General features: G+C 44.2%; 1 protein-coding gene across 1 annotated transcript in view; it reads left to right on the top strand.

Moving 5' to 3' along the window:
- Positions 1–25,408, top strand: part of LOC129866626 (filamin-C-like) — a 55,736-nt gene that overhangs the window by 22,662 nt on the left and 7,666 nt on the right. Inside the window, exons 14-33 of the mRNA XM_055939388.1 lie at positions 1,247–1,628; positions 1,879–2,141; positions 2,377–2,655; positions 2,866–3,184; positions 3,537–3,710; positions 4,990–5,152; positions 5,734–5,894; positions 10,037–10,204; positions 10,349–10,469; positions 10,620–10,776; positions 10,851–11,040; positions 11,122–11,390; positions 15,434–15,530; positions 15,817–15,957; positions 17,219–17,347; positions 17,572–17,745; positions 18,088–18,249; positions 18,553–18,756; positions 19,050–19,202; positions 19,489–19,611. Of these exons, the coding sequence (XP_055795363.1) occupies positions 1,247–1,628; positions 1,879–2,141; positions 2,377–2,655; positions 2,866–3,184; positions 3,537–3,710; positions 4,990–5,152; positions 5,734–5,894; positions 10,037–10,204; positions 10,349–10,469; positions 10,620–10,776; positions 10,851–11,040; positions 11,122–11,390; positions 15,434–15,530; positions 15,817–15,957; positions 17,219–17,347; positions 17,572–17,745; positions 18,088–18,249; positions 18,553–18,756; positions 19,050–19,202; positions 19,489–19,611 (3,829 nt within the window). The remainder of the gene's footprint in view (positions 1–1,246; positions 1,629–1,878; positions 2,142–2,376; positions 2,656–2,865; positions 3,185–3,536; positions 3,711–4,989; positions 5,153–5,733; positions 5,895–10,036; positions 10,205–10,348; positions 10,470–10,619; positions 10,777–10,850; positions 11,041–11,121; positions 11,391–15,433; positions 15,531–15,816; positions 15,958–17,218; positions 17,348–17,571; positions 17,746–18,087; positions 18,250–18,552; positions 18,757–19,049; positions 19,203–19,488; positions 19,612–25,408) is intronic.

The following is a 25,408-nucleotide window of genomic DNA, read 5'->3' as shown; positions in this document are numbered from 1 at the left end:
CAGTTAAAAAGCAACCAACCGTTGTCACTGTTGATATCCTATGCCGCGTCGTGATATGTTGAAGTTAACTAACCGAAAAAGTGATGTGTTCCCTTTTCCGTGATGGCAGCCTCCCAAAATCAACATCCGCCATTCTAAAATATAGAAATAAACAAGTTCTCATCGAACCAACCATGTATAGGTTATTCTAAGTTTCCTTGTGGCCTTTGAATAGTGTTAGTTTAAATAGTGCAACACCCCAAACCTTTGTCCCCTGTTCTATAGATTTTGGCGTAATATCAATGGAAGTGATTAACAAACAAGAAGTGTTGTGTTACACTTACCGGGTTGGCGAGCCACCTGAATACAAATGCAACACTTCAAAATGTGGCTAGCTGTCCTTTACAAATTGTCCTCTAACCAGTAATGTACACATTATTTTGAGATTCCGTGTGGTATTTTTCGCTTTTTTTTCGCTTTCTCCCCCCACTAGCGCCATTGAACTCAACATGACATCGACATGAGTGATTGACAAATAGGTTATGTTTCTCTTTCCGTTTTGGCGACCCCCCAAATCAAAATGCATCACTCCGAAATGTAGCTGTCTGTCATCGGCAGGTTGTTCTTTAACCAGCGATGTAGATAATAACTCCAGTTTCCATGTGTTTTTCTAGTTGTGTTAGTTTCAGCAACGCGTACAACCTGATTTTCTCCCTAATCGATGGTGGTTTTGGTGCAGTTTATAAGGTGCTTGTTTCCAAAAACACAAGTAATATGACTACTATTGTTGCACATTTACTTCATGTGTAGATACGACATTTTATATTTAGGTTTTCAATACAGTATATCACAAATTGTTTCTGCGTATTGGTTATTGATTTGAACATGTTAAATCTGTGTTTTAACATTGGGATTCTTCTCAAAATGTCTTCTCAACAGGAAGCAGCGACAGCATCATTTTCAATTTAAGTTTTAGGAATATAAATTGAACATTCAACATTAATTTGATCAGGTAAAAACTCCTGAATGAGTCCAAAAACGTGATTTGGTTTATTTATTTTGATGATATACCAGAAATGACCAAAACGGGTTTGCCCTGCCTACTGTTACTATGTGGCTTAGCATTGGAACTATAATAATTATAACTATTCATTCTAAGGATGACCCGAATGGCACAAAAGTTGCCGTAGTCGGGATCTCGATTTGTGTTCGAGTTTTTATTTAAAAAATCGTACAGCAGCAAAACCATTCCATATTTGTGTTACAGGAAATCCCAATTAGTCCGTTTAGAGTGAAGGTGAATCCTTCCCATGATGCTGGCAATGTGAGGGCTGAAGGCCCAGGACTCAACAAGACAGGCGTGGAGACGGGCACTCCCACCCACTTCACCATCTTCACAAAGGGAGCAGGCAAGGCCAAGCCAGAGGTCCAGTTCACAGCAGCAGAACTGAAGGGAGAGGCTGTCAGGGACTTTGAGATCATAGACAACCATGACTACTCCTACACCGTTAAGTACGCCGCTGTTCATCAGGGTCAGACGACCATCTCCGTCACCCATGGAGGGGACCCCATTCCCAAGAGCCCCTTCAATATTACTGTGGCTCCTCCTGTAGATCTGGGAAAGGTCAAGGTTACAGGACTGGAAACCAGTAAGTTCTCAACATTGTACACAGTAACTTTGCAACGTAAAGCCCAAAATGTAATTGATTTGAAAACTGGATCTTGTTATCTTATTCATTTTCTTCCACTTGGGACCATGTACATCTGACATTGCCCTAGATTATAGCTATATACCTTAGATAATTCTTATTTGCAATGGTGTTGTCAATAGTTTGAATGAGTAGCTGTTAAAACTGATGAATATATGATTTAAGCGTGTTTGTTCTTGTTATTTTACAGAGGTGGAAGTTGGCAAGGATCAAGAGTTCTACATCAACACCCAGGGAGCCGGAGGACAGGGCGAGGTGGCCGTCAAGATGACCTCCCCCTCTGGCCGACCAATCCCTTACAAGCTGGATTCGGACACAGCCAATGGAGCCCACTCGGTGAAGTACATCCCCCCAGAGGAGGGGCATTACAAGGTGGACGTCAGCTATGATTGCAACCCCGTCCCTGGATCCCCCTTCGCTGTGGAGGGAGTGATGCCTGCTGACCCATCAAAGGTAAAAGTGACTACATTTGACCCTATGAGCTTCAGTGGGATCTATTTTAATGCGAGGCTCATGAAAAGGCAGTAACTGTCCGCTGACTGATACTCCGAAATGTAATCTGTACTGAAGCTTAATGAAGCATTATGGATGTTTTTTTGTCCTAATGTTTACACTACTGGCATTGACTTCTTCTTGCTTCTTCATGACATTATGAGTCTCTCTAACACCTATTAACTTTATCCTTCAGGTGCGCGCATACGGCCCAGGCCTGAAGGGAGGCATTGTGGGTAAACCAGCCCCCTTTGCCATTGACACCAATGGAGCGGGCCCCGGCGGGCTGGGCCTGACTGTGGAGGGGCCGCGCAAGGCTAAGATCGAGTGCCAGGACAATGGACAGGGTACCTGCTCGGTGTCCTACCTGCCTACTGAGGCTGGAGAGTACGCCATCAATATCCTGTTTGGAGAGCAGCACATCCCTGGGTCTCCTTTCAAGGCAGCTGTTAAGCCATGCCTGGACCCCAGCAAGGTGAGATGAGACGATACTTTATTTAATATACGTTATGCCTTCGATATGCCTAGTTATTGATTTACTGACATGCCTATCGGTTGTATATTCAGGCTGATTATATCGTTTATATATTTTCCATGTTTTTTTAGGAATGTATGGCATCAAATGTGAGATTGTATGTTTCTGCATCTGTAAAAATATCAAATAAACCTATCCCTAAACCTACAGGTAACAGCCAGTGGTCCAGGCCTAGATAAAGCCAAGGCAGGGGAACCAGCCTACTTTACAGTGGACTGCACCAGTGCCGGAGAGGCTGAGCTCGCCGTCGAGATCATCTCCGAGTCCGGGGCTCAGGCCGAGGTCCACATCCAGAAGACAGCCGAGGGAACCTTCTCTGTCACCTACATCCCACCTTTCCACGGCACACACACCATCACCATTAAGTACGGGGGTCACGTGGTTCCCAACTTCCCTGCGCTCATCCAAGTGGAGCCGGCTGTTGATACCAGCGGAGTGCAGGTCTATGGACCAGGAGTGCAGCCCAGAGGTAAGGAGGAGTAGTTGTGGAGTGGTTAGGGCATATTACCCCTGCTTAGGTAAAGTAGGCCAAAGGCTCCTATAGCGAAAGGCTACTTAAGCTATTTAACTATAATTTGCTAAATGCCTCAATCTAAGGCTAGCTACCTACTATACACAGTAGTTTACAAGCAAAGCATAGATTACTGATAAAGGCCATATAGCTACGGCTACTATAGCATACTGGCAAAAAGCTACTATAGCTAAAGTATACTTTAGCTTACTGGAAAAGGTTACTCTACCTAACACTACAGTAGCTAACAATTACATGCTAACAATTACAGTAGCTTGCGATCCTTCCTTGCGATCATCCATGTCTATAGGAGTCATCAAGGAGGTTACCACTCACTTCATTGTGGATGCCCGCAAAATGACCGAGACCTTTGGTGACCACTTGAAAGCGTGCATCATCAACCCTTCAGGCACCAACACGGACACCTACATCACAAACAAGGGAGACGGAACCTTCCGAGTGGAATACACCGCCTATGAGGACGGTAAGAACATGTAGAAAATGATAGCTTTCTGATAGCTAAAGTTCGGTTGCTTGGTAGGATATGTTTAATAGCTATCCGACTCCAAGGACCATAAAGGGATAACGTAGATGTACACAGGGCAAGCCCATCACATGTTACTTGCTCTTTTATTCAGTTTTGTTCAACAAGGAATCCTTGAAAAGAGTGATAGCGAGATATTATCAAATCCAATCAAAGTTTATTTGTCACGTGCGCCGAATACAACAGGTGTAGTAGACCTTACAGTGAAATGCTTACTTACAGGCTCTAACCAACAATGCAAAAAAGATATTTGGTGAACAATAGGTAAGTAAAGAAATAAAAACAACAGTAAAAAGACAGTGAAAATAACAGTAGCGAGGCTATATACAGTAGCGAGGCTATATACAGTAGCGAGGCTACATACAGGCACCGGTTAGTCAGGCTGATGAGGTAGTATGTACATGTAGATATGGTTAAAGTGACTATGCATATGTGATGAACAGAGAGTAGCAGTAGCGTAAAAGAGGGTTTGGCGGGTAGTGGGTGGCTGGACAAAATGCAGGTGTTTGAGCGGAGGGTTCATTTAGAACTAGGTAGATAGAGTAGATAGAGAGGGTATAAATACAGAAGGAGGCAGAGGAGGTGATCTGAGGGGTTTAGAGAAGAGAGGCAGAGAGGGGAGAGGGCTTCATAAATAGAGTTAGTGCTGGAACAGAAACGAAGATCAGGTATATATGCTCTGCTCTGTCCTGCTCTGAGCCTCTTCTCTCAGATACAGGAGTAATGGCTAGCTGGAGGTATTCATAGAGTTCGGTCAAGTTAATGTTATTACGGTATAACAACGGGGGGGAAGATGTGTTATTTTTGTGTATTAATGATTAGTCTCACATCTCCATAGTTACCACAAGTCTCATTCATTATCTGAACGAATCTTAGGAAGAAAGGTTCACTCGTGATAAAATATCAGAAATGCACTGAAAATCGTCTTTGATAGATATAACTTAATTGCCCTGCACAGTAAAACCAGCTTGGCCATCATACAAGATCATGTTCAGTATATCTGCCATAAAATCACCTGTAATCATGTGTATCTGTCTACTGAGAACACACACACACACACACACACACACACACACACACACACACACACACACACACACACACACACACACACACACACACACACACACACACACACACACACACACACACACACACACACACACACACACACACACTGTGAGATATTGAAACCATCTGGTTGGTCTGTCTATTCCAGGTATGCACGTGATTGAGGTGCTGTATGACGAGGTGGCCATCCCTAAGAGTCCCTTCAGGGTGTCAGTGGTGGAGGGATGTGACCCCACCCGGGTCAGGGCCTACGGGCCAGGGCTGGAGGGAGGACTCATCAACAAACCCAACTGCTTCACCGTCGAGACCAGGTACAATCACAGCAAAGGAAAAGATTGCATACACACAGCCAATGTTTCTGAACAGGTGCTGGATATCAAATAATCAAATCAAATCAAATGTATTTATATAGCCCTTCTTACATCAGCTGATATCTCAAAGTGCTGTACAGAAACCCAGCCTAAAACCCCAAACAGCAAGCAATGCAGGTGTAGAAGCACGGTGGCTAGGAAAAACTTCCTAGAAAGGCCAAAACCAAGGAAGAAACCTAGAGAGGAACCAGGCTATGAGGGGTGGCCAGTCCTCTTCTGGCTGTGCCGGGTGGAGATTATAACAGAACATGGCCAAGATGTTCAAATGTTCATAGATGACATGTTCAGTAAATGCTAAAAAGAGACTGCACTCTGCAATCTATGCTCCCATGTGGTTTATTGATGACAATGTTTCGAAACATTTTAGCTAGTTAAGCACATACGAACACATGGTCACAGGAAAATCATTCACAAATCCAATGTCTTTCAATTCTTCCAATAATGAGAACGCCTTTCCTATGAAAGCAATGTAATTGATGTGAAATTACCATTTAAAGTTGATCATTGTCTGTGTTCTCTAGGGGTGCTGGTACTGGAGGCCTGGGCATGACCATAGAGGGAGCGTCAGAGGCAAAAATTACCTGTAGAGATAACAAAGATGGCAGCTGCAGCGTAGAATACGTTACCTTCACACCTGGAGAGTACGACGTCAATATTAACTTCGGAGGACACCCCATTCCAGGTAACGCCTCATACACATACAAATTCTAGTTTTATTAGTCGTACGTACAGGATACACATGGTATATATCAAGGATGGGCAGCTGATGGGGGTGGGGGCCACAAAACATCTGAACTCATCATGAGGGGCCGCAGTGGCTCGCGGGTCTGTGTACCCACATCCATTCCCCCACATACAGTCGAAGCCAGCCATAGCCTGGCTGGCTAAATGACTGCGGAGAGAAAAAAAAAGTTTTAAAGTGAATTTCCTGCAATTCTATACATGTTGCGGAGAGAAGATTTATTTTAATTTATTTTTACTTTCATGCAATTTTGCTATGGGGCAGAGAGAATAATTTGCAGTTTAACAGCTAATTTCCTGCAATTCTATTTTGCCATAAGGTGGAGAGACATGTTTGTAGTTTTGATTGTGATATATTAGTGAGCGTGACTAACAAAATCATTGTTAGATCCCGGTCGGTAATTTTACCATGATTACTAGAAGTTTAGATAGCTGGCTAGACATTGGCTAAATTGAGTGACAGTCAGTGACTGACATAACAATAGAAAATCTGCTGATACACAACCAAATTTCGAAATTGTGTATTCTACTATTTTAACTTACCTGACTGAGTCCCCCCCCCCCCCCAAAAAAAAATCTCTATATATACAGTACACTGAACAAAAATATAAACGCAACATGCAACATTTTAAAATATTTTACTGAGTCACAGTTCATATAAGGAAATCAGACAACTGAAAAAAAGTCATTATGCCCTAATCTATGGATTTCACATGACTGGGAATATAGAATGCATCGGTCACAGATACCAAAAAAAGGTAGGGACGTGGATCAGAAAACCAGTCAGTTTCTGGTGTGACCACCATTTGCTTCATGCAGCACGACACATCTCCTTCGCATAGAGTTGATCAGGCTGTTGATTGTGTCCTGTGGAATGCTGTCCCACTCCTCTTCAATGGATGTGCGAACTTGCTGGATATTGGTGGGAACTGAAACACGCAGTCGTAAACGTCGATCCAGACCATCCCTAACATGCTCAATGGGTGACCTGTCTGGTGAGTATGCAGGCGAAGTACTGGGACATTTTCAGCTTCCAGGATTTGTGAAACATGAGGTGATGGCGGCGGATTACGTTGTCCTTAGCTTATACATGCCCATACAATAACTAAACCACCACCATGGGGAACTCTGTTGACAACGTCGACAAGAGCAAAACGGTTGCCCACAGGATGCCATTTGCCCGGTACAGTTGAAAACGTGATTCATCCATGAAGAGCACACTCCTCCAGCGTGCCAGTGGCCATGGAAGGTGAGCATTTGCCCACTGAAGTCGGTTATGACGCCGAGCTGCGGTCAGGTAAAAACCCTGGTGAGGACGACGAGCACGCAGATGAACTTCCCTGAGACGGTTTCTGATAGTTTGTGTAGAAATTCTTCGGTTGTGAAATCCCACAGTTTCATCAGCTGTTTCGTGGCTGGTCTCAGACAATCACGCAGGCGAAGAAGCCGGATGTGGAGGTCCTGGGCTGGCAGGGTTACATGTGGTCTGCGGTTGTAAGGCTGGCTGGACATACTGCCAAATTCTCTAAAATGACGTTGGAGGCGGCAATTAACATTAAGAAATTAACATTAAATTCTCTAGCAACAGCTTTGGCGGACATTTTTGCAGTCAGCATGCCAATTGCACACTCCCTCAAAACTTCAGACATCTATGGCATTGTGTTGTGTGACAAAACTGCACATTTCAAAGTGGCCTTTTACTGTCCCCAGCACAAGGTGCACCTTTGTAATGAGCATGCTGTTTATTCAGCTTCTTGATATGCCACACCTGTCAGGTGGATAGATTATCTTGAGACAAATGCTTCCTAACAGGGATGTAAACAAATTTGTGCACAAAATTTGAGAAAAAAATAAGCTTTTTGTGAGTATGGAACATTTCTGCGATTTATTTTTTTCAGCTCATGAAACATGGGACCGACACTTTACATGTATACAGTGCATTCGAAAAGTATTCAGAACCCACATTTTGTTACATTACAGCATTATTGTACAATTGATTCAATTTTTTTTTCCCTCATCCATCCTTGCCGCAGAAATGTTTTGGTACCCTTCCTCAGATCTGTGCCTCGACACAATCCTGTCTCTGAGCTCTACAGACAATTCCTTTGACCTCATGGCTTGGTTTTTGCTCTGAGATGCACTGTCAACTGTGGGACCTTTATCTAGACAGATGTGTGCCTTTCCAAATCATGTCCAATCAATTAAATTTACCACAGGTGGACCAATCAAGTTGTAGAAACATGATGAATGGAAACAGGGTGCACCTGAGCTCAGTTTCGAGTCTCTGAATACTTATGTAAATAAGCTATTTCCCTATTTTTTATTTTTTATTGGACAAATTTGCAAACATTTCTAAAAACCTGTTTTTGCTTAGTCATTATGGGGTATTTTGCGTAGATTGCTGAGCATTTTTTTTATTTAATAAATTTTGGATTAAGGCTGAAACCAAACAAAATGTGGAAAAAGTCAAGGGGTCTGAATACTTTCTGAAGGCACTATATATATATATTTTTTTTGTGTGTGTGTAGTTTTTGAAAATTGATCCGCGGACCTACTGGCGCCTCACGGGCCGCCAGTTGCCCATCCTTGGTTTACACCGTCCAACGAAATGCTTACTTGCAGGTTCCTTCTCGACAATGCAACAACAATAAGATTTAATAACAGATAAGACTCCTAACATAAAGTGAATGGCTCGGTAGAATAGAATAAACATTTTAGCATAAGTATAATACAGGGATTACCTCTCTGGGATATGTGGGATGCTAGCGTCCCACCGGCCAACATCCAGTGAAAATGCAGAGCGCCAAGTTCAAATAAATTACTATAAAAATTTTCATGAAATCACACATGCAATACACCAAATTAAAGCTACACTTGTTGTGAATCCAGCCAACATGTCAGATTTCAAAAAGGCTTTACGGCGAAAGCAAACGATGGTATTATCTGAGGACAGCACCCCAGTAAACAAACACAGACAATCCTATTTCAACCCTCCAGGCACGACACAAAACGCAGAAATAAAGATATAATTCACGCCTTACCTTTGATAAGCTTCTTCTGTTGGCACTCCAATATGTCCCATAAACATCACAAATGGTCCTTTTGTTCGATTAATTCCGTCGATATATATCCAAAATGTCCATTTATTTGGCGCTTTTGATCCAGAAAAACACCGGTTCCAACTTGCGCAACGTGACAACAAAATATCTCATAAGTTCCCTGTAAGCTTTGTCCAAACATTTCAAACTACTTTTGTCATACAACTTTAGGTATTTTTTTACGTAAATACTCGATAAAATTTAAGACAGGATGATCTGTGTTCAATATCGGAGGAAAACAAAGTGTAGCTAGCTTTCAGGTCACGCGCCTCTAACAAAGAGTACACTTCCCTCGAGCCTCATTCTGAACAGTGCTACTTCTTCATTTCTCAAAGGAAAAACCTCAACCATTTTCTAAAGACTGTTGACATCCAGTGGAAGCGATAGGAACTGCAAGAAGGTCCTTTAGAAATCTGGATTCCCAATGAAAACTCATTGAAAGAGAGTAACCTCAAAAAACAATCGAATTCTGAATGGTTTGTCCTCGGGGTTTCGCCTGCCAAATAAGTTCTGTTATATTCACAGACATGATTCAAACAGTTTTAGAAACTTCAGAGTGTTTTCAATCCAAATCTACTAATAATATGCATATCTTAGCTTCTGGGCCTGAGTAGCAGGCAGTTTACTTTGGACACGCTTTTCATCCGGACGTGAAAATGCTGCCACCTATCCCAGAGAAGTTAACAATTGATAGTCCAATAATTAATAGTCCCTACATAAACGCACATACAAACACATACACTTACACACTGCATGGAGAAGAAGAAGCAGAATCATCACCATAATACAAGTTTCAAGTTTATTTGCTATGCATAATAAATAGTGAAAATCTTACCCCAGCTCTCACGATAAAAACACCATAAAAACACAATATCCAATACTTCTCAATATCTCTCTCTTCTACTGGCTGCCGCTGATTGCCTTCTTCCCTATCATCCTAATAAAAATGCTGACCATACAGTGTCTCTCCATGTGTCTCCTGCAGGCAGTCCGTTCCGCGTGCCAGTGAGGGATGTGGTGGATCCCAGTAAGGTGAAATGTTCAGGCCCAGGTTTGGGTGACGGAGTCAGAGCCCACATACCTCAGACCTTTACTGTGGACTCTACACAGGCAGGACAGGCAAAACTGGAGGTCAGTCTCACAGGACCATCAGGTAAGAGGAACTCTACATACTTTACTTTACTCACACATGCACACGCTCAAGCATAAAAAACACCCATAAACACACACATACACATGAATGTTTACATATAGTGACTTAATTGAATGTAGCTAATCTGTCCTCTTTTCCTCATAGGTTCAGAGCCTGTTGCTGTAAAAAATAACAGTGATGGTACACATACAGTCAACTACACTCCAGTTCATGATGGCCTTTACACTGTGTCAGTTAAATATGGAGACCAGGAGGTTCCTCGCAGGTGAGACAGACTGGACAAAACTCGATTTACCAGAAACCTTACTGTAATATCCTCATTTACTTTTCTGTAGGCATTTCATATATTTTCAATAGGGTCATGAAATATATATTTTTTTTTTTTTGCTCTCTCTCTCTCTCTCTCCATCCACAGTCCATTCAAGGTGAGATCTCAGCCTGGTCATGATGCCAGTAAGGTTTGTGCAAGCGGTCCAGGTCTGGACAAGTCAGGTGTGCCCGCCAGCCTGCCAGTGGAGTTCACCATTGATGCCCGTGACGCAGGAGAGGGACTGCTCACTGTACAAATACTGGTGGGTAACCCCCCCCCCCCGCCGCCCCACACACACCCCACCACACACAATAATAACATCCTCCTCCCCTGTAGGACTCAGAAGGCAAGCCAAAGAAGGCTACCATATATGATAACAGAGATGGGACCTACACAGTGTCCTACGTACCAGACTCCACCGGCCCTTACACCATCATGATCAAGTATGGAGGCGATGAGATCCCCTACTCTCCCTACCACATCTTAGCCTTGCCCACTGGAGACGCCAGCAAGTGTCTTCTCACTGGTACACCTCTCATTTTCCCTTCTCTTCTATTTTATCTTCTCTTTTCAATAGTCTGACAATTTTCTCTTTCCTTATTCCCAGTGTCCATCGGAGGACATGCCTTGGCATCAGGTCTGACTAAGATGCAGGTGCACGAGGAGGCCATCGTCTCTGTGGACGCAAAGGCTGCTGGGAAGGGCAAGGTGACCTGCTCGGTCACAACCCCAGAGGGGGTGAAGCTAGACATGGATGTGCATGAGAACCGTGATGGAACCTTCGACACCTACTACACCGCTCCAGAACCCGGAAAATATGTAATCACCATCCGCTTCGGAGGACAGCACATACCCAAGAGCCCCTTCCATGTTACGGTTGAGTACATATTAGTAATATAGATTTGTGTATTAATTAATATATATACACACTACTATTAAAAAGTTTGGGGTCACTTAGATTTTAAAAGAAAAGCTCATTTTTTGTCCATTAAAATAACATTAAATTGATCAGATATACAGTGTAGACATTGTTAATGTTGTAATTGACTATTGTAGCTGGAAACGGCTGATTTTTTTATGGAATATCTACATAGGCGTACAGAGGCCCATTATCAGCAACCATCACTCCTGTGTTCCAATGGCACGTTGTGTTAGCTAATCCTAGTTTATCATTTTAAAAGGCTAATTGATCATTAGAAAAACCTTTTGCAATTATGTTAGCACAGCTGAAAAATGTTGTCCTGATTAAAGAAGCATTTAAACTGGCCTTATTTAGACTAGTTGAGTATCTGGAGCATCAGCATTTGTGGGTTCGATTACAGGCTCAAAATGGCCAGAAACAAATAACTTTCTTCTGAAACTTGTCAGTATATTCTTGTTCTGAGAAATTAAGGCTTGCTCAGTCGTTTAAAGGGGCCTCCCACTCCAATTTGTATTCAGGTTAGAGCCAGTTTGCGCTGTTCTGTGAAGGGAGTAGTACACAGCGTACATTTCTCAGAACAAGAATAGACTGACAAGTTTCAGAAGAAACGTCTGTGTCTTTTGCAGACGTTTTTACGCAGAGCAACTTACAGTTAGTGCATTCATCTTATTAAGATACTGTAGCTAGTTGGGACAACCACATATCACAGTCATAGTAAGCGAGTGCGACGGAGGGTGCTGTGGGATTATTTAAGATACTCTTTCAAGAGGTAGGGTTTCAGATGTTTTCAGAATATGGGTAGGGCCTCTGCTGTCCTAGCTTCAGGGGGAAGCTGGTTCCACCATTGGGGTGCCAGGACAGAGAAGAGCTTGGACTGGGAAGAGCAGGAGCTGCCCTCCCATAGGGGTTGGAGGTCCAAAAGACCAGAGGTGGCAGAAAGGAGTGCTTGGATTTGGGTGTAGGGTTTGAGCATAGTCTGAAGGGTAGGGAGCGGCAGTTCCTCTTGCTGCTCAGTAGGTAAGTACCATGCTCTTGTAGTGGATTCGAGCTTCGACTGGAAGCCAGTGGAGTGTGCGAAGGAGTAGGGTGACATGGGAGAACTTGGGAAAGTTGAACACCAGGGTTGGCTGCAGCGTTCTGGATTAGTTGCAGGGGTTTGATGGCACAAGCGGGGAGCCCAGACAACATCGAGTTGCAGTAGTCCAGATGGGAGATGACAAGTGCCTGGACTAGGACCTGCACCCCTTCATGTGTGAGGTAGGGTCGTACTCTACGGATGTTGTAGAGCATAAACCTGCAGGAGCGAGTAACTGCTTTTATGTTGACAGAGAACGACAGGGTGTTGTCCTGGGTCATGGCAAAGGATTTGCACTCTGGGATGAGGACCCTGTGGAGTTGTCAACCGTGATGGAGAGGTCTTTGATTGGGCAGGCCTTCCCCAGAAAGAAGAGCAGCTTTGTCTTGTCGAGGTTGAGCTTGAGGTGGTGGGCCGACATCCAAGCTGATATATCTGCCAGGCACGCAGAGATGCGTGTCGCCACCTGAGTGTCAGAAGGTGGGAAGAAGAAAAGTAGTTGAGTGTCATCCGCATAGCAATGATAGGAGAGACTATGTGAGGATATGACGGAACTGAGTGACTTGGTGTATAGAGAGAAGAGGCCGAGCCCTGGGGGACAAGTACGTGGTGCAGACACAGATCCTCTCCACATTACCTGGTAGGATCAGCCAGCCAAGTAGGATGCAACCCAAGAGTGTGCAGAGACATCCAGCCCTGAGAGGGTCGATATGATGTTTCAATGTGTCGAAGGCATTGGATAGATCTAGGAGGATGAGAACAGAGGATAGAAATTTAGCTTTGGCAGTGCAGAGAGCTTCCATGACACAGAGAAGAGCAGTTTCGTTTGAGTGACACAACTTGAAGCATGACTGGTTAGAGTCAAGAAGGTTGTTCTGAGAGAGATAACGAGAGAGTTGGTTAGAAACAGCATGCTCAAGAATTTTGGAAAGTACAGAACACCTGTCTGTAGTTTTGACGTCAAAGGAGTCGAGTGTTGGACACAGTCATTGGTCAGGGATGAGTTGATGAGGGAAGTGAGGAATGGGAGAAGGTCTCCAGAGATGGTCTGGAAAAGGGGGGGGGGGGGGGTCGAGCGGGTAGGTTATCGGGCGTTCGGACCACACTAGTTGCAGGATTTAATCTGGAGAGAGAGGGGGAAAAGAGGTCAAGAAGTAGGGTAGTTCTGTGTGAGTGGGACCAGTGGACTCAATAGGCTGAGTGGATGAGGAGCGGATGTTGTAAACCTTCTTTTCAAAGTGGTCGACAGTCTGCGGAGATGGAGTGACGGGGCAGGAGGTGGAGAATTAAGGAGGGATGAGAAGGTGGGAAAGAGTTTCCTAGGGTTAGAGGCAGAAGCTTGAAATTTAGAGTAGACAGTGGCTTTAACAGTGGATACAGAGGAATAGAAGGTAGATAGGAGGGAGTGGAGGGATGATAGATCCTCCGGAATTTTAGTTTTCCTCCCATTTTGTTCAGCTGCCCACATGCTGTTTCGTAAGCGTGCAATGAGTCACTCAGCCACGGAGCAGGAGGGGAGGGCCATGCCGGCTGGTAAGAAAGGGGACAGTACGAGTCATGGGATGAGAAAAAGGGAGGAGAGTAGGGTTGAAAAGCAGAATCAGGAGACAGGAGGGAGAAGAATTTAGCAGAAGGGAGAGATAATAGGATAAAAGAGGAGAGAGTAGTGGGAGAGAGATAGAGCGAAGATTGCGATGGCGCAGGACCATCTGGCTAGGGCCTGAGTGGCTAGGTTTGGAGGAGAGGAAGACAGAAAAGGAAACACGGTCGTGATCAGAGAGCTGGAGCGGGGTTGCAGTGAGATTAGTAGGCAAACAGCCTTTAGTAAAAATGAGGTTGAGGTCAAAGGTTGAGGTCAAAAGAGGCAATAAGGGGAAAGAGAGAGTTGGAAAGAAATGAATCGAAGGCAGACGTCGGAAGGTTGAAGTCACAAAGTACGAAGAGAGGTGAGCCATCGTCAGGAAATTAGCTTATCATGGTGTCAAGCTCATTGAGGAACTCTCTAAGGGCACCTGGTGGGCGATAGATGACAACAATGTTAAGCTTGAGTGGACAAGTGACAGTGACAGCATGGAATTCAAATGAGGGGATGGACAGATGAGGGGCAGAAAAATCTAAAATATCCACTTAGGAGAAAGGAGTAGCCGTGTGCCACCACCGCGATGACCAGATGCTCTCGGACTATGGAATAAAACATAATCAGATGAAGAGAGAGCAGCTGGAGTAGTAGTGTTGTCTGGTTTGATCCACGTCTCTGTCAGGGCCAAAAAGTCAAGGGACTGAAGCGCAGCATAGACTGAGATGAACTCGGGTGTTCTTGACCGCAGATCGGCAGTCCAGAGAGCAGGAATTCCACATGGGTTGTGCGCACAGGGTACACTAAATTAGAAGGGTTGCAGCCAAGGAGTGCGGAGCGTCTGTATAGCCTACAGGGAGAGGAGCGAACTGGGATAGAAAACAGACACATAGTTGCCAAAGCTACAAAATAGCAAAAATTTGATCATCTGAAAATAACTAATTAAGATACTCTTTTTTTTTTTTTTTTAGATTTGCATTTTAGTCATTTAGCAGACGCTCTTATCCAGAGCGACTTACAGTTAGTGCATTAATCTTAAGTAGCTAGGTGGTGCAACCAAATATCCCAGGAACAGAAGAACATTTTTCCTGAATCAGAGAAACAAATTTGGGGGGGGGGGTCTGTTGAGAGAGTGGTTTGGAACATTCTGGGGGACAATACTAAAATTGGGTAATACTTTACTTAATGCTTTATAACTTGTTGTTATCATGTATGAATCTTTATAATGTTTTAAGGGTTTAACAACATTTTAACGGACTCAAAAAGGCTGCATTAAAGTAAAATTTGTACTTTGTATAGACATAGCTTGCTATAGTTACTCGTACATGTATCATGTGCCCTTTTAGGCAACAAAGGAGCCCATTACCCTTAGTGACGGCATGGATCAGTTCCCCCCTCTCAACCTGGTCATCCCGTTCACTGTACAGCAGGGACCGATCACAGGTACAGGGACTTTTCTGGTACCTTTCCCAAATTTCCCAGGTTTTCCCCCGAAACCCCAGTTAAAGGATTCCCTCTCTGCTTATGCAAGGATGCAAAGATTCCTTCCTGATTTCAGGAACTCTCCTATCAGGATTTTGGGGACACCTTGGAAATTCGGGAAACTTTACAGAAAGTTGTAATCCTAACAGATACTCATTGACACATAAAACAGTACACAGGTACCTGTAGATACTCTGACTATTTCTGACACAATAACACACTCACTTTCCTTTCCTGTAATTTCCAGGTGAGGTGCGTATGCCCTCCGGTAAGACGGCCCGCCCCTACATAATAAACAACAATGATGGGACCATCACAGTTAAATTCGACCCTACTGAGAAGGGTCTGCACGAGATGGACATCAAGTATGAAGGAAATCACATCCCAGGTACAGTACGCTTCTGTCTGTCAAAACCAGAGGAGAAAACACCTTGTGTTAGCCTGTCTTCAAACTAAACCCAGACTCAATTTAAGTAGTTATGCTCAATTAAGATTCTTATGTTTATATTTCAACAACAAAAAATCCAGCTCATGTAACGATGTGCGCTGAGAGCCGGGAAGAAAGTTCAAGGAGTGAGTGTCTTAATAAATAACGCCTGGGGAATGAACAGCCTGGTGACCTAGAGGCCAGAGAGGGAGCACATGTGACAGTACCGCCTCCCCGACGCGTGGCTCCAGCCGCAGGACACCGACCAAAATGACAATCCCGGGGATCAGGAGCGGACCGATCACTTCTGCTGAGGCGCAGGAAACCTATCAGTCCGGCTGAGAAGCGGGAGCATGGCAACCTAGAGCGCCGGAGAGAGCGCATACGTGACGGTACCCCCTCCCCGGTGTGTTCGGCTCCTGCCGCAGGACGCCAACCAAAGGGACGTTCCCGGGGATCAGGAGCCGACCGGTCACCCCTGCTGATGCGCGAGAACCTGTCGCTGGCAGGGGCGCTGGAACCTGATAGACCCGCTGAGGCAGGGGAGCCTGGCAATCCGGCTGAGGCATGAGAGCCTGATGAGCCGGTAGAAGCAGGGGAGCCTGGCTATCCGGCAAAAGCATGAAAGCCAGACGAGCCGGCTGAGGCAGGGGAGCCTGGTGATCCGGCTGAGGCATGAGAGCCTGACGAACCGACGGAGGCAGGGTAGCCTGGAGGCATGAGAGCCTGTAGCGGCTCCCGGACCCGAGGTCATTCCCACCAAAACAAAAAAAACTAAAGAACACTCCCTGATGCTTCCCTTAGGTGAGGCGTTTTTTGTAACAATGTGCACTGAGAGTCGGGAAGCAAGTTCAGGGAGTGTTTTAATAAATAAACACAACATAATGCAAAAATAAGAAACACGAACAACGCACAGAACTGACACAGGAACCGAAACAATAACGCCTGGGGAAGGTACGAAAGGGAGTGACATATATAGGGAAGGTAATCAGGGAAGTGATGGAGTCCAGGTGAGTCTGATTATGCGCAGGTGCGCGTAACGATGGTGACAGGTGTGCGCCATATCGAGCAGCCTGGTGACCTAGAGGCCAGAGAGGGAGCACACGCTCAGGTGTTTAAACAGGCATATTTATGTAAATGAATGTTAAATAAACATTGTTGAACATTGAACAAACTTTTTTCTGATGGTCCATTCCCTCCATTATCTCTCTCCCCCTCACAGGAAGCGCCCTCCAGTTCTATGTGGATGCTATGAACAGTGGTCTGGTGACAGCATACGGCCCTGGTCTCTGTCACGGGACCATCAACAAACCTGTCACTTTCATCGTGATCACCAAGAACGCTGGAGAAGGTACTTCTTCTGACTATTTTTCTTATTTAAACCAATACTTTTGGAACACAGTTTTAATTGACTTGTATCCCCCCCCCCCCTCCCCCCCTGTCCACAATGATGGGAAAACATTTCTCCATCTAATCCTATGTAGACAGTTGAGTAAAACCCCATCTCCCTCTCTCTCTCTCTCTCTCTCTCTCTCTCTCTCTCTCTCCCCTTCCCCTCTCCTACCCCCCCTACAGGTGGTCTGTCCTTAGCGGTGGAGGGTCCTTCTAAGGCAGAGATCACCTGTAAAGACAATAAGGATGGAACCTGTACTGTATCCTACCTGCCCACCTCACCAGGGGACTACAAGATCATTGTCAAGTTTGACAACAAACACATAGCCGGCAGCCCCTTCACTGCTAAAATCACTGGTGAGTGGGTCTGGACCAGAACACTCAGGGGTGGAACCACATACAGCCACAATGCCACTCATACTTTCGCCGTGAAATCACTGGTATATTGATCAATCATATGTGTGGTAGGGCTCTAAGTAAAATGGTATTTGGGATGGTTAGTAAAGGGTTAGCAAATGATTTGTAAGTGTAAGTAAAAGGTCAGTCGTTGTGAGTGAATGTTCGTAATTGTTTGTGCATGTTAGTAACTATTAGTTAATGGTTAGTAAATGGTTAGTAAATGGTTAATACATGTTATTATGGAGTTAGTAAATGTTAATAAGTGGTTTGTCAATCCATTTTCCATTTCTCTCCGTCAAGGTGATGACTCTATCAGGACGTCGCAGCTCAACGTGGGGACAGCAGCAGACTTGTCACTGAAGATCACAGAGTCGGACCTGAGTCTGCTGGCGGCTAGTATCAGAGCTCCATCAGGCAACGAAGAGCCGTGTTTGCTCAAGAGACTGCCCAGCAGACACATAGGTGAGACACTACCCACTAGTCTGGCCTGAGCCAGTGACTTTCAATAACATGGCTCTGGTGGGTAGAATAGATGGTTTAGTTTCCTTACTCTGAAGCAAAGTAACCTTTCTCTCCGCGTGAACCATCAGTCTTGGGACTCACGACAGACAGACAGACAGACAGACAGACAGACCTGAGTTCAACTTTCTTGAAGCACAAGACGATGACAGCACTGTCAGAATTTGTGAATCCTTCAACTAATCCCTGTTTAAATCTTCTGTTCAAAATATCTACTTACACACTCCTCCATCTCTCCATCTGCAGGTATCTCCTTCACCCCTAAGGAGGTGGGAGAGCACGAGGTGAGCGTGAAGAAGAACGGTAAGCACGTGACCAACAGCCCTTTCAAGATCCAGGTTGGCCAGTCGGAGATTGGCGAGGCCAGTAGGGTCAAGGCCTTTGGTAAAGGACTGGTGGAGGCACACACCTTCGATATGGCTGAGTTCTTTGTGGACACTAGGAATGCAGGTGAGGCATGTTAGGCATATTAAAAGAACGATTCACCCATTTTGAATGTTGTATAGTTTTTGTGCATCTCTGAGCGATGTTCTATCGATTCCCAGAGTCATTTCAAGTGTTCATGTGTGTCTGAGCTATTCGCCGTTCAAGCAGGCAGAAATACAGCCGGTATGACGAGTTTTGCATCAACTTTCAAAATGGCTGTATCTTTCCTTTAAACGAATCTAACCCATATCTGCTAAAGTTCATAGACAAATACAATGCTCTCTCCGTTGCCTTACAACTTTATCTCTTTTTCTCAGGTTATGGTGGTCTGGGGTTGTCGATCGAGGGTCCGAGTAAAGTGGATATTAACTGTGAGGTTGTGGAGGATGGGACGAGCAGAGTCAGTTACTGCCCCACAGAGCCAGGCAACCACATCATCAACATCAAGTTCTCTGACAAGCACATCCCAGGTTAGTGTTCCTTTGTCTTACTTCAGTTTTGTAAATGTTATCAAAAATGTGTAAAATCCATAAATTAACTTGGTTTAGGTGAGATTGCGTTTCGTTATCGAACAACATTGTCAACATTGTCAACATTGACATTGTCAACATTGTCAAACACTGTTACCTGTGTTTTTTTTCTGCACCAATTCCGGTTTCGGACCTCTCATTGGCTAATACACTTCTCCCTGACCTCACTAATGGCCTGTTGCTGGTACTCTCTTGCCTCTGATTGGCTGATGCTCTGCCCCTACAGGAAGTCCTTTCACAGTGAAGGTGACAGGAGAAGGAAGGATGAAGGAGAGCATCACCAGGAAGAGAACTGCTCCCACCATCGCTTCTGTTGGCAGCGCCTGTGGCCTCAACCTCAAAATCCCTGGTGAGCACAGCCTAACAACAGCTGGTGCGCGATATCTAATGTCAAGGAAGTCTCAGGTTTTTGCTTGCCTGAATTACAATACCTCATGATAAGCTGCAGACCATACTATTTACCAAGAATTTTCATCTATATGTTTTGTAGCGGTCTATTTACCACCACAAACCGATGCTGGCACTAAGACCGCACTCAACGACCTGTATAGGGCCATAAGCAAACAAGAAAATGCACATTCAGAGGCAGTGTTTGTCATGGCCAGTGATTTTAATGCAGGAAAACTGAAATCCGTTTACCTAATTTTTACCAGCATGTCACCCGTACAACGAGTGGTGACAAAACTCTAGATTACCTTTACTCCACACACAGAAACCATAATCAGACCATAACTCTATTCTCCTTCGTCCTGCTTACAAGCAAAAACTCAAACAGGAAGTACCAGTGACGCTCAATACGGAAGTGGTCCGATGAATCGGATGCTAAACTACGGGACTGTTTCGCTGGCACAGATTTTAATATCTTCCAGGATTCAACCGATAACATTGAGGAGTTTACCACATCAATAACTGACTTCATTAATAAGTGCATTGACGACATCGTCCCCAGAGTGACTGTACAGTACGTACATACCCGAACCAGAAGCCATGGATTACAGGTAAAAACTCAAATAGATGCAAAAATACTGAATAATTCCACTGGAGTACGACATTTACACAAGTTCTTGTCCATCTGATTACTGTATAATAAGCTAGAGCTAAAGGCTAGAGCTGCCGCTTTCAAGAAGCGGGACCCTAATACGGACGCTTATAAGTAATCCCGCAATGACCTCCGATGAGCCATGAAGTAGGCAAAGCGTCAATATAAGACTAAGATTGAATCCTACTACGCCGGCTCTGATGCTCGACGGATGTGGCAGGGCTTGCAAACTATCACGGATTTCAAAAGGAAACTTTTGTGCCCAGTGACACAAGCCTACCAGATGAGCTAAATGCCTTCTATGCTCGCTTCGAGGCAAACAACACTGAGCCATGCATGAGAGCACCAACTGTTCCAGACAACTGTGTGATCTCTCTCTCCGTATGTGAGTAACACCTTTAAACAGGTTGGCATTCGCAAGGCCGCGGGGACAGATGGAATACCAGGCCACATACTTAGAGCATGCACTTGAAAGGGTCTTCACTGACATTTTCAACTTATCCCTGACTGGGTCTGTAATACCATAGTCCCAGTGCCATAGTCCCCACCATCGTGCCTGTGCCCAAGGACACAAAGGTAACCTGCATAAATGAATATCACCCTGTAACACTCACATCTATTGCCATGAAATATAAGAATGCTGTTCATTGACTACAGCTCAGCATTAACTTCTACTTGGTCACAATCCCGGATCCGGGAGCACCCTCATCAGTAAAAAAGCTGACTAGCATAGCCTAGCATAGCACCACAAGTAAATACTAGCATCTAAATATCATGAAATCACAAGTCCAAGACACCAGATGAAAGATACACATCTTGTGAATCCAGCCATCATTTCCGATTTTTTAAATGTTTTACAGGGAAAACACAATATGTATTTCTATTAGCTAACCACGATAGCAAAAGACCCAACCGCATATTTTCACAATTTTTTTACTGCATAGGTAGCTATCACAAATTCGACCAAATAAAGATATAAATAGTCACTAACCAAGAAACAACTTCATCAGATGACAGTCTGATAACATATTTATTCTATAGCATATGTTTTGTTCGAAAAATGTGCATATTTCAGGTATAAATCATAGTTTTACATTGCAGTAGTCTCACCAAAGCAGCTAGAATAACTACAGAAACCAACGTGAAATACCTAAATACTCATCATAAAACATTTATGAAAAATACATGGTGTACAGCAAATGAAAGACCAACATCTTGTGAATCCAGCCAATATTTCAGATTTTTTAAGTGTTTTACAGCGAAAACACAATATAGCATTATATTAGCTTACTACAATAGCCTACCACACAGCCCCATTCATTCAAGACACGTTAGCGATAGCGAATAAACCAGCAAAATATATAAATTTTTTCACTAACCTTCTCAAACTTCATCAGATGACAGTCCTATAACATCACATTACACAATACATATATGGTTTGTTCGAAAATGTGCATATTTAGCGGTACAATTCGTGGTTGAACAATGTGAATACTAGCCAAACAGCACAAAATAATCCGGATATATTTCTGACACGCACATCATCTAATCAAATAACTAATCATATACTTTACTAAAAAATACAGGTTGGACAGCAAATGAAAGATACACTGGTTCTTAATGCAACCGCTGTGTTAGATTTGTAAAAATAACCTTATTACGACATACAGCTTACGTTATAGCGAGACAGCGCCCGAAATCTGGGCGGAATATAGTCTGAACATTTTCGACAGAAATACGAAATAATATCATAATTAGTTCCTACTATTTGATGAGCTTCCATCAGAATCTTGTACAAGGTGTCCTTTTTCCAGAATAATCGTTGTTTGGTTGTAGAATGTCGTCTTCATCTGTCGATTTAGCTAACAAAGATGGCCATGCGGCATGGAAGTGCCCAACTCACAATAACGCAGAACAAATGAAATACCGAAAATCGCAATATACTGATATAAACTGATATAACTCGGTTTAAAATAACTACCTTATGATGTTTTTAACACATATATCAAATAAAATCAGAGCCGGATATATCTAACTTCTAAAATGAAAGCTTTTCTGAACGCAATGCAAAGGTCCCTCCTGCGTCAGGCCAAATGGTGAAAAGACCAGACCTTCCGTTCCAAGACGTCTTGTTCAGCCTCAGATCTAGCTAGACACCCCATTCCAACTCTCACTGCCTACTGACATCTAGGGGAAGGCGTATGCAGTGCATGTAGACCCATAGATTCCATGCAAATTAATAAACTGACCCTGGAACAGAGCCCTCAATTTCAGATTTCTCACTTCCTGACAGGAAGTTTGCTGCAAAATGAGTCCTGTTTTACTCACAGATATAATTCAAACGGTTTTAGAAACTAGAGAGTGTTTTCTATCCAATAGTAATAATAATATGCATATTGTACGAGCAAGAATTGAGTACGAGGCAGTTTAATTTGGGAACGATTTTTTACAAAGTGAAAACAGCGCCCCCCTATTGAGAAAAGGTTTTTAAGCACCATAGTCCCCTCCAACTTCATCACCAAGCTCAGGACCCTAGGACTGAACACCTCCCTCTGCAACTGGATCCTGGACTTCCTGATGGGCCGCCCCCTAGGCGGTGAGGGTAAGCAACAACACATCCGCCACGCTGACCATCAACAGGGGGGTCTCTCAGGGGTGTATGCTTAGTCCCTCCTGTACTCCCTGTTCACCAACGACTGCGTGGCCATGCACGACTCCAATACCATCATCAAGTTTGCTGATGATACGCCAGTGGTATGACTGATCATCAACGACGATGAGGTAGCCTACAGGGAGGAGGTCAGAGACCTGGCAGTGGTGCCAGAACAACAAGTTATCACTCAACAATAGCAAGACAAAGGAGCTGATCATGGACTACAGGAAACGGAGGAGCATGCACGCCCCCATCCACATCGATGGGGCTGTAGTGGAGTGGTTCGAGAGCTTCAAGTTTCTCGGTGTCCAAATCACTAAGGAATTAACATGATCCACACACACCCACACAGTTGTGAAGTGGGCACGACAGCGCCTCTTCCCCCTCAGCAGGCTGAAAAGTTTGGGCATGGGCCCTCAGATCCTCAAAAAGTTCTACAGCTGCACCATTGAGAGCATATTGACTGGCTGCATCACTACTTGGTACTGCAACTGCTACAGAGGGTGGTGAGTATGGCCATTGCATCACTGGGGCCAAGCTCCCTGCCATCTAGGACCTCCATACCAGGTGGTGTCAGAGGCAGGCCCAAAGAATAGTCAAAGACTCCAGCCACCCAAGCCATAGACTGTTCTCTCTGCTACCGCACGGGAAATGGTACCAGTGCATCAAGTCTGGAACCAACAGGACCCTGAACAGCTTTTACCACCAAGCCATAAGACTGCTAAACAAACAAGACTGCAAAATAGCTAATCAAATGGCTATCCGCTGCTGCTACTGTCTATTATCTATCCTATTTCCTAGTCACTTTAACCCACCTACAGTGCATTCTGAAAGTATTCAGACCCCTTAACTTTTTCCACATTTTGTTATGCTACAGCCTTATTCTAAAATTGATAAAATTGTGTTTTTCCTCATCACTCTACACACAATACCCCATAATGTCAAAGCAAAAACAGGTTTTTGGGATTTTTGCAAATGTATAAAAAATACAAATTTACATAAGTATTCAGACCCTTTACAAGCTCTGTCAGGTTGGATGCGGAGCGTCGCTGCACAGCTATTTTCAGGTCTCTCCAGAGATGTTCGATCGGGTTCAAGTCCGTGCTCTGGCTGGGCCACTCAAGGACATTCAGAGACTTGTCCCGAAGCCACTCCTGTGTTGTCTTGGCTGTGTGCTTAGGGTCGTTGTCCTGCAGAAATGGGAACCTTCACCCCAGCCTGAGGTCCTGAGCACCCTGGTGCAGGTTTTCATCAAGGATCTCTCTGTACTTTTCTCCATTCATCTTTCCCTCAATCCTGACTAGTCTCCCAGTCCCTGCTCCTGAAAAACATCCCCACAGCATGATGCTGCCACCACCATGCTTCACCGTAGGGATGGTGCCAAGTTTCCTCCAGATGTGACGCTTGGCATTCAGGCCAAAGAGTTCAATCTTGGTTTCATCAGACCAGAGAATCTTGTTTCTCATGCCCTGAGAGTCCTTTCGGTGACTTTTGGCAAACTCCAAGTGGGCTGCCGTGTGCCTTTTACTGAGGAGAGGCTTCCGTCTGGCCACTCTACCATAAAGGCCTGATTGGTGGAGTGCTGCAGAGATGGTTGTCCTTCTGGAAGCTTCTCCCATCTCCACAGAGTGACCATTGGGTTCTTTGTCACCTCCCTGACCAAAGCCCTTCTCCCCCGATTGCACAGTTTGGCCTGGCGGCCAGCTCTAGAGTCTTGGTGGTTCCAAACTTCTTCCATTTAAGAATTATGGAGGCCACTGTGTTCTTGGAGACCTTCAATGCTGCAGACATTTTTTGGTACCCTTCCCTAGATCTGTGCCTCGACACAATAATGTCTCGGAGCTCTACGGACAATTCCTTCAACCTCATGGCTTGGTTTTTGATTTTACATGCACTGTCAACTGTGGGACCTTACCAAATCATTTCATGTCCAATCAATTGAATTTACCACAAGTGGCCTCCAATCAAGTTGTAGAAACATCTCAAGGATGATCAATGGAAACAGGATCCACCTGAGCTCAATTTCGAGTCTCATAGCAAAGGGTCTGAATACTTATGGAAATCATATTTATTTTATTTTCATAAATTTGCCAACAATTCTAAAAATCAATTTTCGTTTTTTCATTATAGGGTATTGTGTGTAGATTGAAGAGGATTCTTTTTTTAAATCAATTTTAGAATAAGGCTGTAACGTAACAAAATGTGGAAAAAGACAAAGGATCTGAATACTTTCCCAATGCACTGTATTGTACATAGCTAATTCAATAACATCATACCCCTGAACATCGACTTGCTACTGGTACTCCCTGTATATAACCATGTTATTTTTACTCGTCATTGTTATTCAGTATTCTCTGTGTATTTATTCCTCTTGTCACTATTAAACATTTTTGTTAACATTTTTTCTTTAAATCTGCATTGTTGAAAAAGTACCAGTAAATAAGCATTGTTTAC

The sequence above is a fragment of the Salvelinus fontinalis genome, chromosome 12 (assembly GCF_029448725.1).
Source record: "Salvelinus fontinalis isolate EN_2023a chromosome 12, ASM2944872v1, whole genome shotgun sequence".
Lineage (NCBI taxonomy): Eukaryota > Metazoa > Chordata > Actinopteri > Salmoniformes > Salmonidae > Salvelinus > Salvelinus fontinalis.
The sequence above is the reverse complement of the archived record's forward strand: the minus strand, read 5'-3'. Positions and strand labels throughout refer to the sequence as shown.